This window comes from Trachypithecus francoisi, unplaced genomic scaffold (assembly GCF_009764315.1).
Source record: "Trachypithecus francoisi isolate TF-2019V2 unplaced genomic scaffold, Tfra_2.0 Lachesis_group15, whole genome shotgun sequence".
NCBI classification, from domain to species: domain Eukaryota; kingdom Metazoa; phylum Chordata; class Mammalia; order Primates; family Cercopithecidae; genus Trachypithecus; species Trachypithecus francoisi.
In genome coordinates this window covers 2,222,394-2,238,891 of record NW_022681460.1, presented here as the reverse complement: position 1 = coordinate 2,238,891, position 16,498 = coordinate 2,222,394, and the positions used below count along the sequence as shown (strand labels likewise).

General features: G+C 48.8%; 1 protein-coding gene across 3 annotated transcripts in view; it reads left to right on the top strand.

Annotated features, from left to right (window-relative positions):
- The first annotated feature begins 978 nt into the window (after positions 1–978).
- SMOC2 (SPARC related modular calcium binding 2) overlaps positions 979–16,498 on the top strand; it is a 222,244-nt gene continuing 206,724 nt past the window's right edge. Inside the window, exon 1 of one of the 3 annotated variants that reach the window (XR_004442684.1) lies at positions 979–1,283. Coding sequence is in view for 2 of the 3 variants with exons in the window: in XM_033234195.1 (XP_033090086.1) it covers positions 1,200–1,283 (84 nt within the window). In the remaining variant the exon portion in view is untranslated. The remainder of the gene's footprint in view (positions 1,284–16,498) is intronic. The other 2 variants (XM_033234195.1, XM_033234196.1) reach the window with 2 other exon arrangements.

Genomic DNA, 16,498 nt, shown 5'->3' with positions numbered 1-16,498 from the left:
TTTCCCCAGTGCCCCGACAAGTCAATTGATTCATTGTTCTTGAACAAATCTTCACTCTTCTGGCTTTCTGTGTGAGACAGAATTAGGGCTTTTTCCTGTAAAGTTATAAGCCAAGGCTAAACTATTTCAGCAATGTTGTCTGCAATGGATATTATCCAGAGTCTGGGTGTGCAAAATTTTCTTGGTTTCTAACGTAGTCTCCACGGGCGAGTTTACAACCTCCACAAGCCCTGTGCTCCCCGCATAAACACCTGAAATGCTTTGACAGAGCTGTTTAACATACAGCCACATGTGTCTGTGAATGACGCCCAACCACTTGCTCCCCCACTTGCAGAGGATCAAGGCTACAGCCCAGGTCAGACCCAGGATCTTTAGGACCTAAATTCCACCACCCCTGCCGTGGATAACTCCGTGTAAAGATGCCAAAGGCAGGCTGCCCCCGCGCAGCCTTTTCTGGACATGTGTTCCCAGCTGCCTTTGCTGGAGCGCAGCTGATCCTTCAGCACCTCTGAGAGGCGACGTTCTGGGCCGGACCAGGGGGCCTTAGAGGGCGGAGGTCAAGGAGAATCCAGGAGTCTGGGGACTGGCCAAAGCTTGGCGTTAACCCTTGTGGATGAAAAGGCCCGCTGGGCTGATCCTGCGCGCACCAGGCCTGGACCCTGGGGCGTGAGGAGGGCGCGGTGCGTCCCTTGGTTGTGCTTGGAAGGCCCCCGAGGGTGCGCGCGTGGGCGTGAGTGCGTGCGTGTGTCTGGGTATGCGTGTGTGTGAGTGTGCGCGCGGGGAAGGAGGCACAGAGACAGCCCCGACAGGCCACTGCGCAGCTCTGGTGGCCCCCACGCCACCTCTCGCTCCGCAGACCCGCGCCAGGGCGGCCTCTGGGCCGGAGCGGGCACGCGGCAGCGGGCGCTGGGAGGTGGGGCTGGGGGAGGAGAGGGAGAAGGAGGGAGGCGGGCGGGAGGGGAGGATCCGGGAAGCTCCAGGGTATTTGACAGGACCGAGGGCGGACGCAAAGGACGCGGAGGACCTCTGGGTGCCTGCAGGGGAGCTGCTCCAGCAGGGCCGCCGGGAGCGGTGGGGAGAGCATCGCGGAGCCGCCCCTCCACGCGCCTGCCGGGCCGCGATCGCCCTCGGGGCTCTCCTGGTAGCAGTGCCAGGGCGCAGGGCGCGGCTGATCTCCCGCCCCCGCCACCTCCGCCACCATGCTGCTCCCCCAGCTCTGCTGGCTGCTGCTGCTGGCGGTGCTGCTGCGTCCGGTGCCCGCGCAGAAGTTCTCGGCGCTCACGGTAAGCCCGGCCCGCGGGACCTGGCGCTTAATTGGTGCCGCCTCTTGCCGCCCGCCGTGTTCGGGTCCCCGCGCCCCCCTCCAGGCCCAGGCGCCCGGGCACGGGGAGCAGGTGGCCCCGGGGGCCGTGGAGCCTTCGCCCGCCTGCGGGGCTGCAGCAGGTAGGACCGCAGCGTGCACGCCTGGGACCCGGTCGGGATGGGCTTCTGGGGACCCTGCCCGCCGGGATCCTGCCGCGGCTGCGAAGGGCTCCTCGGGTTCCACCTGGCTGGGACCCCACCTGCCTCGGGGGCTCTGACCCGGCTGTGAGAGAGGATCCTGGGGTCCTGCAGACCTTGGACAAGTGGGAGCTGCGGGTGCGCTCGGGTGTCCCGCACTCACTGCTGGGCCTGAGCCTGCGGGGAACCAGGTCTGGGAGCGCCTGCGCCGCCCTGCGGACTGTCCCAAGGCCAAGGCAGACCCGCCGGGACTGGGCGCCCACCTCGCCCACCGGGATCCGGCCTGATGCGCGTTTCCCCGGCCGCTTTGGGCTCTTGCGCCGCGCGGATCCCGGGCCTCTCGTCTGGTGAAGGGACTGCCAGTCGTGGGCCCCACTAGTGGATCTAACCCTCCCAGAGGCCCTCCTAAGTGAGCCGAGGAAGAAGCAGATGATGTTACAGATGATTCTTAACGGGCCTGAGTGTTACTAGAGAAGCGCTTTCTTCCTTTTGCAGGACAGAGCTGGAGGGAGGCGGCGGCTCCCCGCTCTACGGGGCCTCTGGGTTCTTCCTCGTGGCAGGGATGCTGCGCTCCTGAGCGCGAGGGTCACCGCGGTTGACCGCTGTGTGTTTTTCTTTCTGAGCTGCAACTTCTGTGCGACAGCTTTGGCCTGGCCGAGGCACGTGGTGCCAAACGAGGAGCTATGTAGAGGGGGCTGAGCCAAGCCCCCGCCGGCCAAGCCAACCCGCAGCGGCCGCTGGGCCAGGGCCGGGTGTCTGCAGCCCCCAGCTCCAACCGACCTCGTGGGCTTGCAGGGTTTGCAAACCCATCATTAATGCAATCGCCAGAAACGAAAACATTCCACTTAAATGTGTTTTTGAACAAGTGCTTGAGAAAACACGAAGGTAGGAGAATGCCTCTGGTGGAGAGCCGTCTTTTAAGTGGCGGGGGACTGGTCCGAAAGGTGTTTATTGTATTGAAAATAAAGATGGTTGAAATAAGCTGTGGTCGGTTCTGCCTTTCAGCAAATTTAAAACAGTCATGTGGGCATCTTTTCTTTCTCTTTTACTTTTTCTTCGTCTTCTTTCTTTTGCGTTTTAGCAGTGTGAAGGATGGTTTGTGAGTTCATTGCTCATACCTAAAATTCTTCTGCAGCAGCCCGGGGTCCCTGCCTTGTGTCTCACAAATGACTTGTAGATTAGAAACTGCTAACTGGGGCTCCAAGGAGGTTTTCACACACTCAGGCTTCCCTGAAGATCCTTTATCTCTGCAGAGGGGGCCCTCAGAGGACACTCACTGGAGGTAATCATGTATATGCACATCTGTACATGCATCTCTACATAAATACAAGCACGTATGCACTCACAGACCCCCGCACACTCTTACAGCACACTAGAGGAGACACAGAAACCAAGGCCAGTTCTCCAAAGGAGATCATAGCATTTTCTTCCAGGACGGTAGCAGCAGGTATCTACAGTTGACACGGATTTTCAGGGTTTCTGAAAGCGTAAAAAGTAGAGACTGGCATCTGCCTGCTGCCCTGGGTGTGTGGGGGTGGGGTCGGGCCTGTGGGTCCCCTGGGAAGAGCAGAATCAAGGTGGTTAGTAATTAAAACAGTTTAAGACTCAGCAGGTTTTCTTGTCTTCTCTCCCCTTTCTCATCTAACTGTTTACTTGAACCCTCTCACCCTTTGCCTCCTTGAGGTTGCCCCAAGGATGTCTTGGGTTGCGGTGAGACCCACTGCATGTGGGGTCTCTGTGCAGGAGCTGATGCCCCACGCGGGCTTTGCCCTTTGGCTGCATTCCCCAAGAGCACTTTGCCTGAAACTTAACATTTGCAAATAAAATCAGTATCCCAGAGAAAAGGTTAAAGCCATAACACATCTTGGCACACTTCTTCTCACCCCACCCCCAGTCTAGAAAATCAGGTAGTTGAGTTACAAAGTAACTGAGGCAGGCTTGAGAACTGACTGGTCACTGGGAAATGTTCGATGTGCAGGATTTTTCAGTGCTGCTGATCTCTTTTCAAATTGCCGCCTGGTTTGTGGAAATCTCTTTTGTTTCCAGAGGCCCTCATTCAAAGAATGGCCTTCTCTCCCTACAACTTGCATCCTACCTACTTTAATAAATCACAGGCAGCATCAGTCCATGCAGCGGGTGGGACTCACAGCTGGGGGTCTTGCTGGATGTGTGACTTTAGGTAAGTTACTTAATTTCATAATCTTCAGTCCCCTTATCTGTAAAATGAGAATACATGATATCTTTCAAGCATGTCATGAGGATTAAAGATAAGGCTTTTAATGAGCCTACTATATGTGAGTTCTCCAGCTAACATTATTTTGATGGTGCCCATGCCATGGGTCCATATAAGAGAGTGTTATCAGTTGGTGCCGTAATTATCAATGCATATAGCGTTGTGGACTTAAGGTGTGTGTGGATTCAGCTTTGCAGTATTTTCACCTGCCACAGATCCTCAGAGCACACCACTTGGCTCTGGGTGTATATGTGGGCTCTGTGGGAGTAGGCCGTGTGGGACTGTGTAGACCAAGGAGGAAAGCTTGCCTCTCTGCCTCCTTCTACTCCATTCATTTCTTCTCATCTAGAAGCAGGGATATGTGTCAGCCTCTCTGGGGCTTTCAGTTTGCCACACCTGGCTTCTCAGGACCATGCATTTTTCTTCCCCACCTGTGGTGAGCGTGCTTTCTTGGTGGGCCCGGCATTGCTGGTGTGCTCACCTCTGCTACTTTATGTTTAAGACTCAGAGAATACACTTTACTTGGTGACGATCTCTATTCTCTTTACCAAAGTCGTTCTTTAGAAATGGCACCGTGAGGCTCTCTGTGTCTCTCATTGTGACTTTCTGATGGCTTTGCACAACCTCCTGGTTATCGCTCAGACCCTCTCACCTCCAGTCAACAATGGTGTTCTTAAGTGTGTCCAATGTGCCCTAATTTGGATCCAGGTCAATTTCTTCCTTGGAGAAGTAGGTACATCGAATGCCACACAGTGCTCATTTTCCTTTGTATTTCTGTGAATGACTGAGATGAGGAGCGTGATCTCTAGTATAAATGGTTTTTATTCCACATAATTCTGTTTCCAAAGAGCAAACAGGCATGATCACAATTATTCAACTTTATCATGGTTGTCATTATATGAATTGTGATGGACTGAAAAGTAAGCCCATGCCTAGATTATTTCTTTAAAGGCAGAGAGAGGAACAATATTGCCTGTGACCCCTTTCCCAGAAGTTTTTGGTTAGAGCCAAAGTATTCATTTCCATGTTGACTAACTCATATTTTGCTCACACTTAGAATGTTGAAATTACATTACCATCCTTCTCAGACTTCTCTTACTGCCAATACCTAATGCTCCCCTAAGTTCATACACACGACTTCATTCAAGGTACTGTTGTCTCCACATTCAAGAGATGAGGAAACTGAAGTTTTGAGAGACTCTGAAGGGCCCGTGGTCACTAAGCGGATCCAAATATTTCTCAAGTCAACCTGCCATTATTTTTCTTTCTTCAGGGGGAGTTCCCTGCACTGTTTTTTGCACTGTCTTCAGGAACTTTACAATTCTGCACTACCGCTTCACCTCTCAGACTATAGTTGACTTTCATCCTGAGCCCTCATCTTCTCACAGAGCGTCTGGCACCTGGTAAATGCCTCTTATTGGTCTTGCGGAATGCACAACCACAGACCTGAAACAGTTATTTCCCGCTCCTATTTGTGTTTATTTGCTCTGAAAGAGAAGAAAGGTGATAAGAAAACAATATTTACCCGTATGTAATTTTTTTAAAGTTTCACTAGCAAGTTCATGAGATGATTTAATATTGATTTTGCTGGAACAGCAAAAATAAAAATGCTATTCCGTGTCTGAGCAATTGTGGTCTGGAATGCCTACCTTGTCCTGTTTTGATGTAGTTCTCACTCAGCCTTGGATCTTCAAGGGAATCACTGTGATTTTTTTTTTTTTTTTTTCCTTTCTTCTTCCATTGCAAATGCCTTGAGTCCATTTCATGCTCTGGGAGGGCTTTACTGCATTCCCCAGTAGAAGACGGACCACGAAGGTGGTTAAGGAGGAGAGAACTAAACATAATCAAAACTTTCCAACTTAGAAGCCCATTTACATGGCGTCTAAAAACCCAAACATCTGGAAGAGTCACTTTAATTTTGCTGTGAAATCAAGACCGTAAATAACACTATAAGCAATTGCAGGCCGTAACAAGACCATGCAGCCAATGGGCATGGATGTAACGTCAGTTGCAATGGCTCAGAACCGAACAGATTTCTCAGTAATTCCAAATCAAAATAAGCCTTCTTGCCAATCCAGGATTTTAGAATAGGGGTTGTTATTAAGATTGTCAGCAGAACATTGGTTTGGAGGTCAAGGGTAACATTTCTGTATTTTTGAATTAAAAGATAAACCAGACTGGACACAGTGGCTCATGCCTGTAATCCCAGCACTTTGGGAAGCCAAGGTGGGCGGATCATCTGAGGTCAGGAGTTCAAGACCAGCCTGACTAACATGGTGAAACCCCATCTCTACTGAAGAAACAAAAATTCACCAGGTGTGGTGACATGCGCCTATAATCCCAGCTGCTTGGGAGGCTGAGACAGGAGAGTTGATTGAACTCAGGAGGCAGAGGTTGCAGTGAGCCAAGATCATGCCATTGCAGTCCAGCCTGGGTGACAGAGCGAGACTCTCTCTCAAAAACAAACAAAAACAAAAGATAAACTGTTCTACACATACAACACACAAACTTAGAATGATGAATTTCCAGTAGGATTTTGAAGTTAGAGGAGAAAATTTAAGAAATACTCTTTAGAACTGCCAGCCCTTATGTTTCTCCAGTTGATGGAGTAATAGAGTAAGCTTCCAGCATTAGTCATTGTATGTCTGTAAAGTATGCATAACAGTTAATATAGTGGACATTTCACTGTAGCTCACAAGAGGAAAGATTTTATAATATGAATTAATATTTTGTTGATTCCTAACTTCCTATGGGCTAAAAAGAAAGAGCTCTGAATGTGAAAATAACAGACATTCTTATATGGTTTTCCAGTTCCAGGCTAGACATCAAACAGCAAAGATTGTAATAAAACACAAATAAAGAGAACCAAGTAAAATATGAAATCACATTTATATGTTTAGGTTTAAAAAAAAGTACAAATGAAAATTTTATATTATATCTGGCTAAATTGAACTAGATTTTTCAACATAGAGACAGTCTCACAATGACTTCTTTTTGATGAACCACAATTTTATTTTGATTTTTATTATGTATGACATAACGTGGCATATCCACCAATTAAACTGTCACTTAAGGCAAGTGTCAATATAGCATGTCCACGCTGCGTTCTCTTTCAGTACATATCTCTGCCCACTTTACAGCCTTCTCTTGCCTGGTCATCTATTTGTTTTATTTTCTGAGACAGGGTCTTGCTCTGTCCCATAGGCTGGAGTACAGCGGTGTGCTCTTGCCTCACTGTAACCTCTGCCTCCTGGGCTCAAGTGATTCTCCTGCCTCAGCCTCCTTAGTAGCTGGGACTACAGGCACACACCACCATGCCTGGCTAATACTTTGTATGTTTTTTTAGAGATGAGGTTTCGCCATGCTGTCCAGGCTGGTCTCGAACTCCTGAGTTGAAGTGATCCACCCGCCATGGCTGGTCATCGATTTTCTTTCTCTTTTATGCTTCTGCCCAAATTAGAAGAAACTTCCTTTGCTTCTCTTTACCAAGATACTGACCATTGATGCTGCTATTTCTATGTTAGCAATGGCTGAGACTACCTGAAGGGTTTTCTAGTTTCTGTTCCTCACACTCCTTCCTTCTGCTAAAGTGTGGGTGCCCTGGGCCCTGCCCTGGAGCCAGCTGCAGCATCTCTCACCGTTCCCATCCCTGCCCAAGCCCCTAGCCGAGGGCAGACGTTTTGGGGGCAAAAGGGTAGGCAAACTCTTAACATTTGAGGTTCTCGGCAAAGAGTCTTCCAATAATAAAGTTTCTGAAGGCGGAAGAGTTATAGGTAAACACGATGGCCTGTGGTGTGTTTGATCAGGGGTTCGGAGCCCTTGAGTGCAGGTCACCATTAGACCCATCTCATTTTGGATACTGAGTCTGTTGGATTTTAGTCACTTCTTAAAGGACAAGTTCACCAGTTTGTTGGCAAAAAAATGCTGTGGTATGTAAGTTGATCTTAGGGCATTTTGTTTATCTCTTACTCTGTTCAGTGATCGATCAAGGCGCTAGAATCAAATAAATCCACCCTGCGTACCTGCCGGGTGCCACCATGGACATTTGATTTTTTTCTTGGGATTAGGGACATTGTCTGACTTCCAAAGGCTTTCCCTGCCCGGGTCAGGGCTGTCCCATGTGTCAGCCACAGTGGGCCAGGAAGATGGTAGGCATTCTCCCAGATCAGGCCCAAACTGACCTGGGATTTGTGACTAGGATTAGTGGTGAGTTGATGATATTGAGGGTTGAGTTGTGAGGGAGGAAAATCCTCCCATGGAAGACTCTTTCGAATTCTCTGCCATGATAGCAACATTGCACTGGACCTGAGCAGCCCTCCTGGTGGTGACCTGGGCTTTCAGGAGCAGAGCAGAAGGCATGGGGCTACTCCCAGGAGGCTGGGGAGGAGGACGGGGTGGGTAGGAGGATGGAGATGGGGAGGAGGATGGCGATGGGGAGGATGGCGCTGGGGAGGAGGATGGCGATGGGGAGGACAGCACTGGGGAGGAGGATGGCACTGGGGAGGAGGACAGGGCTGGGGAGGAGGACAAGGATGGGGAGGAGGATGGGGATGGGGAGGAGGAAGGTGCTGGGGAGGAGGATGGGGATGGGAAGAAGGACAGTGATGGGGAGGAGGACGAGGATGGGGAGGATGACGCTGGGGAGGAGGAAGGCACTGGAGAGGAGGACAGTGATGGGGAGGAGGATGGGGAAGGGAAGGAGGATGGGGATGGGGAGAAGGACAGCAATGGGGAGGAGGACAGGGATAGGGAGGAGGACGAGGATGGGGAGAAGGATGGAGATGGGGAGGATGGCACTGGGGAGGAGGAAGGGGATGGGGAGGAGGATGGGGATGGGGAAGAGGATGGGGATGGAGAGGACGGTGATGGGGAGGAGGACAGCGATGAGGAGGATGGTGATGGGGAGGAGGATGGGGATGGGGAGGAGGAAGGGGATGGGGAGGAGGAAGGCACTGGAGAGGAGGACGGTGATGGGGAGGAGGACAGCGATGAGGAGGACAGTGATGGGGAGGAGGATGACGGAGAGGAGGACAGCGATGGGGAGGACAGTGATGGGGAGGAAGATGGCGATGGGGAGGAGGACAGCGATGAGGAGGACGGTGATGCAGAGGAGGATGGTGCTGGCTACCCTCTCTCCACTGAGGCAGTGAGGCTTATGCACATCTTGTGCTAAACTTCCTCTTCCTACCACGAGCCTCGTGATACAGATTTACGTTTCAAAGTGAAGTACTAATTAACATATTCATAGCACTTTGAGCAAGGATGGAAACATGTTGTTGGAGTGAGTAGACTAATAATTCTAATGTCTTTGGGCACGTTTTCAGTTTTAGAATGGTAGGGTTGGTATTACCTTAATGGGATCCCTGTGTTGGGCAGACACATATCACCAAAGCTTTTCCAATTTTACCATTGTACGATGCCGATTGCACTTAGTGTTGTAGGTCTAACATGCAGCTCAAAATCTAACCCCGATGTTCAGTTGTTTTATGCCTAATTACCGTGTTTTTTCTTTCTTTGCTCACGTGGAACCACATTTGTAGACCGTCTTCAGAAGTGAATGCAGACCTGCCTGTGGCTCCCTGTGTGCAGCTTCTGTTGTCTGATTCTCAGTGTCTGCAGATTCATCTGTCTTCACATGAATCCACCCACATGCTTGCCCCCTTATTCCTCTGCCACGGCGTTTCTTATAGCGTTGAGAAAAAAATGTAAATCTAAAGTTGTATCTCAGAACCATTGTGTACAAACGTTCCTCACATTTGTAGCGGTCACTATAATATTCTTCCTGACATTAGCAATCAAATGGAAGGAAAATGACTTCATAAAATATAGTCACCTTTTAAATAAGAGAATTACTTTTAAATAGGAGATAGAAATTTCAAATAACAAAGGAAATTCCATATGTGCTTATAATTTTAAAAATAATTGGAGAGATCTGAATGAAAAAGAATCAGGCCGACTTTAGGGTATATTTTTGGTTTTGGTTGTATATTAATTCATGCCACATGGGATGTGGGTCGATGTAATCAAGAATGTTTTTAAGTACAATTAAAACTAACCTAAAATGTATCTTGGAAAAAAGAAGTTAGTGTCCTTTCGTTTTGCGGTGGCTGGCGGCTTGGGACTGTCAGATGAACCGTGCATGGCCATTCTTTGGCATTAAGGTTCTGGGCGGTCCAGCTCCCTGTGTTTGACAAGCACTTCCGGACCCTCTAGAAGATTTCACTACCTTTAATGAAGCGTAAAATAAACACGTGCTTTCCTGTCATCCTTTCATTTCAAAGGACAATTGAGTTAAATTTTGTAACATACATATTTTTAAAGGGACAGTCATATTCTTCACTGTGAAGTGGCCGCATCAAAGAAGAAGCAGTTAGCAGCCCATCAAATCCCATTCCGACCCTGGTCAGGACTGCACCCTGTGGTCCTACATTCCCAAGGGACAGTGAGTTTCAATCAGGATACTGTCATTGCTGCTTCCTTGAGATGTGCTTATCTATCAGGAGGAGGAGAAAAAGAAGACAAAAGAGAAAAAAGAAAAGGAAGGAGAGAGAAAAGATGAAGGTAGTTTTTACTGTTGAATCAATCAGGATAATATGATAATATGACAATCAGGATAATATGACAGGATAATATGACATATTATGTATTCCAAAGACAGAGGCCTAGACCCTTTCAAAGACAGTCTAGGCCTCTGTCTTTGGAATACAAATGTCCATACCGTTTTGAACACCAAGCAAGAAAGATAATGTGAGCATTCTGGTGGCCTGCTGTCATGCCAGTCACCATAGAGCGAACTTTGTTCTAAGGAGAATTCCTCTTGGACCCTATATAAGAAGCTGTCAACTAGAAATGCCTAAAGGGCTTGTGCTTGAATGAAGGCTGAAAGCCTATTCTTTAAACATTTGTCTATTAATGAATCAACAGGAATAGACATCAGCTATTTTCCAGGGCCACTTATTTAAGTATTTAAGTATTTAAAGAAGATGCTTAGCTTGTCAGCAGATGGGACCCCTTCCCAGCTGGTCCCTCTCTTCCCTGTTCCTCTACCCCTTTCTTCTCAGGCCCTGGGTTCTCTCTTCCAGTATTTGGAGTGTTTTGTGTAGATTAAATGAAATACTCATGTTGAAGTGCTGGATGTATTTACTAGACGCTGCTTCCCATGATGTAAAGGAATGATCTCCAGCCCTGACACTTTCAATTCCTTTTGTCCACTGGGTTCTGTTTGGAGCTTTGGTTCATTGATATCCTTTGAAGAATGTGGTCCCAAAACCAGATATACTATTGCACAAGCAGTTTGTCACTTAAACCCGAATGTGACCTTGTGAGGTGGCACTAATTGCTGCTTCACTAGTGCAAAAGTGTCTCTAAATTTAAGATTCTGCTAAACTTGTTTCCACCACTCATTGTTTTTTTAATTTTTTGGCACCCCCACATGATACTTTATATATTATTTTTATTAAAACTAGATTTTCATCTTGATTCCATTATCCTAGGTTGGAAATACAGTCACCAGTTGATGCAAATGTGTTACATGGTCCTGTTTCTTCCGGTGAATGGGTTGGCCTTAATTCTCCCAAGCAGTGGGTGTGGCTGGAGCTCACTCCCTGAGGCTGCCTTTCCATTTGCTGCACGAATTTATTCCCCAGGGGAAAGGCCAGGAGCATGGAATACTGAGTTTCCCTCCCTCGGATCGCCCCTGCCCACAGCCAAGGTCTTAGACATCATCAATAAAATGCTAAATTGAACTCACAAGTACATGTAACTGGAAATGCTACTCTAAAAACTTACACTAATCCAATAATTGACACTTTGTGAAGAACGTTGTCCCATGAGCTCTGAGTAGTCGTAACAATGTGCTTTCTGCCTCATTCTACCACATGCAAAGGCTGTTTTCTGGAAACATGGACACCTTCTCCAGAAACAGGATGAGTGCACCTGGAACATGGGATTAAGGTGCCTGTAAGAATAATAAACCGCCCTTACACTCTGTACCTTTCTCTCCTAACACATGACAGAGCCCTCCCTCTGTGCCTTCACAGACATGATCTCCTGTGTCCTCACAGAATCCCTGCCAGGCAGCTCACTCTCTCTCGCGCGCTCTCTCTCTCTCGCTCTCTCTCTCGCTCTCTCTCTCTCGCACGCTCTCTCTCACGCGCGCGCTCTCTCTCTCTCTCGCTCTCTCTCTCTCTCTCGCTCTCTCGTGCGCGCTCTCTCTCTCTCGCTCTCTCTCTCGCTCTCTCTCTCGCTCTCTCTCTCTCTCTCTATATATATATTCTAGGTTTTGTAAACATTTTAGGCTAAGGAAAGTGAGCAATCTGACCCGAACACACACGTCTGTTAAGTTCTTTCTGTGTGGGATACACAGATCTGTGAGTATGCACGTCAGTTCTTCATTCTTAAAAGATTTCTCTTTTGGAGAGAGTTGCCAAAGATAGATATTTCTTTTCATTTAGAGATAAAATCCAGGTGGAGTCATAACTTCTTTTTTTGTACTCTCGGCATCTCTCCCACCTTCTACACACCCTGCTGGAAACATCCAGGTGCAATCACCCAGCTAGTCTGAGGCGAAGCCCCTCTCCTTTTTTGGAAGAGGTTGTCTCCCAGGTTCCCTGGTTCCAAGAATCCACCACAGGAGGGAGCCCCAGAACGGCTGAGCTCTGTCTTTTAGGGGAGGGTCCCATGGTGGGGTCTGGGGTTACCACCACCAGCAAAGTTTCTGCAACCTTGACAGCAAAAAGACCCCACGGGCCTGCTGCCTCACGTGAGTTCAACTTTCCAGCTTTAAAGAATTGACTCATGATGCAAAATGCTAAATTAGGGAATTAAAAAGAAGAGACATTTTAATTTTAGCCTGATGGTTCTACTGACTTTATTTAGAAGTCTGGGATATGCATGTTACATTCAGTATTACTACCCACATATCAGATAAGAGTATCATGTTATTGAAGCCAAATTTTGGTTTTAAAATAACCAGAGTGCGTGGGGGGAGAGTGTGAGGCGGGTTGCCTGCCTGGGGCCTGGACTGGCTAAATAGGGTGCTATTTTCTTTCTGCTGTGAGGTCAGTCCACTTTGTGAGTCGGGTTTTATTTAAAGCAATCACTTAACTTATTTTATTTGCTAAATGAATATTATATTTCAGTGTTCTCCAGTGATAGGATTCTCAGACATGTGATTTTCATGAGGGATTTTAACCCAAAAGAACAATAAGTGCAGCAAATCAAAATTTCTGTGCTCAGATATTCAAAAAATCACTTGCATTTTTTTGTACCCCAAAATCTGAAGGAAATTTTGAAAAGTCATTAGCAGCTGTCATTTAGATTTGTACACCATTCCTAGTCCCTTCCCTCGTTTCTACTACCTTTCTCTTTCGTTTTGTTTTGTTAAATTCCAAACATATCTGTAGGTTGTCTGGCCAACTTTGATTCTAGAAGGCAGCAGGGAGGAGGGCAGCCCGCCAGGCCGAGGCTTTTGCCCCACTCTGCTCCCCGGAGGCTGACACCAGGCTGACTCCCAGGTCATGCTCTGTCAATTTCTGGGGCTTCCTCCCGGCTCCATGCAAGACACCCTCCTCCCAGTGGCTCTGACAGCAAGGCCGGGGGCAGAGTTCCCTGGAAGTCGGTCTTGGGAGGACACAGCCTCTGTTTCTGCACCAGAGTCCCCAGGGCCTTGGCCGGACACTCAGGGTGACCCGCCCCGAGAAATTCAGGGCAGTGTGGCTTGAATCTGCTGTCGGACGCAGGCAGGTACAGGTTATTCTAGAGTGTGCTCAGGGTGGCCTGACAAATGCGGGCAGGGGTCGGGGAGGAACTCCGGACCCAGGGCTGTGCCCCAAGAGGGTGTGGGACAGCCAGGGAGTGCAGTGGCCTCAAGGCTCCATCACCCTGCGGCCCTGTCATTTCCAGCTGTGCCTTCGTCTCCGGGTCTCCTCCTTACTCTTCTCAGTCTCTCCTGGAGTTCAACAAAAAGGAGAAAAGAATTTCCCTGGCAAAGCCAAATGGAGAGTTAGAGGCAAGGCTCTCTTTCTCTCTCTTGCTATGTGTCTCTCAGTTCTGTCTCTCAGTTTCTGCCATTCTTTCTCTCTCTTTTTGTCTCTCTGTCTCTCTCTGTCTCTGTCTCTCTCTGTCTCTTTGTCTCTGTCTCTCTCTGTATCTCTGTATCTCTCTGTCTCACTGATTCTCTCTCTCAGTCTCTGCCATTCTCTCTCTGTCTTTCTGTCTCTGTCTCTCTGCCTCTGTCTCTTCCTGTCTCTCTGTCTCTGTCTCTTTCTCTCTATCTCTTTCTGTCTCTTCCTGTCTCTTTTTCTCTGTCTCTGTCTATCTCTCTAATTCTATCTATTGATCTCTGCCATTCTACATACTACATCTCTGTCTCTCTATCTCTGCTCTCTGTCTCCTTCTTTCTCTGTCTCTCTGATTCTATCTCTGGGTCTCTGCCATTCTCCATCTCTGTCTTCTCTATCTCTCTTTCTTTGCCCCTCTATTTCTGTCTCCATCTCTCTCTCTGTCCTTGTCTCTGTGTGTCTTATTCTGTCTTTCTGTCCATCTCTTTACTATCTCTGTGTCTCTCTTAACTCTATTCATCTTTCTATTTCCCTGTCTTTATTCATCTCTCTGTCTCTGTTTCTCCCAGGCTCCACCCAGTCCATGATGCCTGCAGGGGGCCACTCCATGTCCTCCTGTGACTCTGCCCTGTGGCCGTCTCTCCTGCTGGGCTCCCCCAGCAAGGATGAGGAGGCCCGAGGGCTCTGGCTCTGAGAATTGAGGCACCGCTGAAGCGTTTGTGAAGAAGAATTGAACTAACCCAGAACTAACCTCAGTCAAAATCTAACTGGGCTTTTTACTTTTGTCACACATTTTCTTGGCCCTTTCTTCTTTAGATGCTTTCTGGGTTTTCCAGGTTCATTCAGAACTGAAAATAGCCCCTCGTAACTTCACCGCACGAAACCCGGAGCTCTCAGGACACGCGCCCCCAGCTCATCTCCCCGTCCCAGGTAGGGCCAGACTGTGGCTCTGACAGGTTCTGCAGGTGGGAAGCACCTGGGCGGTGAGACCAGGTGTTTGCAGGTAGACCGTTTGCCCTTCAGCTGGTGCTTGATCAGATTGTTCTTGGGATTTTCTAAACACACATTCTGGAGAACAGAGGAGGCTTTGATGAAGAAAGGGAAAAGAAAACCCACTAAAATACGTGAAAAAAAAATCGTACCACAGCACTTGGCGTGTGTCTCGAGCTGGAGGTGAGCTTGTGACTTTTCCATGGGACGCATCCCGAAGCTGCACCTGTACCAGCCACGTGCTGAAGACGCGGATGGGGATAGGTTGTGCGTGGTCCGTGTTCCAGCAGATGCCACGGGTGCACGGCCTGTGGCCAGGGTCCCGGTTTGAGACTGGATAATGGTGTGGGGCAGAGGGGCTGGCGCTGACCCAAAGGCGGCTCTCAAGCTGACTCTGGAGGGTCTTGGTGGCCGGGGTCTCAGATGGGGGCTGTGTGTACTGGGTTCAGGGAGCCCAGGTCAGGAGGGGAGGAATCATTAGGGTCCCCTGTAGTTGGTGCCGGGGCGGAGTGAGGACAGGCCACCATGAAGGGCCTTGGGAGGAACTGGGGCTTTGTCCAAGAACCAGGCCAGCTTGAGGTGCAGCCCGGGGGTGCTGAGGAGGGCCTGGCTGTGGCCCTTCAGTTGGCCCCAGACAGGAGGGCAGCCAACTTGGGGTCTGGTCTATGAGTTTTCTTCTTTAAGATATAAAAGAATTAAATAGTGAACTACTTAGTAATCAACTCAGCATTTCCCCATGTTGTGTCTTGTCCCAATCATGGTTTTCTCTAAGCAGAATCAGAAATGATGGATTTAGAGAGAGGGGTAGGAAGGACGCTGGCTCGGCGGCCACCAAGCCCGGGCTGACCTGGCAGTTGGCTTTGGTGGGTGGCCCTCAGGTCTCGGCTTTGAGAGGCTGGGCCCTTTTCTCTCCTCATTCTCTCCTACTTAAAAATGTTCATGTTTATACTTGTTTATTGTTCCGCTCTTAAAATGAACTTTCTGAAGAACATTGGATACTTCTTCACCTTATAAAGGTTACACAGATTTTATAAAATGTAAAGAAAAGGTACAGATTTCATTATTATTTCTGGGGTGCCGCTCAAAATTACTGAGGTTGAATATCACAGAAAGGACATAGAATGAACCATTATATCCTGGGGGTCGGAAACCTTGGACTTAGAGGAAGACCTGAGGGTTTAAAACAAACCAAACAACCTCGCCTCACTTTATACAAATGGGCAGCTTTGGGGAGAAAATTACAAGTGACAGAATCGATATGGATTCAAAACCTCGCATCTCAGCAGCGTCAGAGGACAAGGGTGACCCCTCCATGAATCCGTGCAAACATCTGGGCAGAGTCTTCACCTCACTTTCCGAGTTCCTGGTCTGTTCCTGTGAAAGGGTGCAGCACTCAGGCCAAGGTGGAGATGCCCCCAGCCCGGCCTCTGACTGCAGACACCTCATACCAGGGCCACCCCAAAGCCCAGGGAGTGCGGAGTAGGCGTTGGGGCACGGGCCTGCTGAGAAGGAGTCACCGTTCAGAGCTGGACGTGTGGGCCGATGTGTCTTCCTTGAGCTTTGTGAAGTCACTTCATCTGCTTCTGGTTCAATTGATAGATAGTTTAAGAGAGGGTCCCACACACATCGTTCCCTAATGACGCAGCCTGGCTGTCGCCATTTATGACTGGGATTAGCTGTGTGGGGCAAGAGCAAGGCTCTGGGTTTTTGCAAG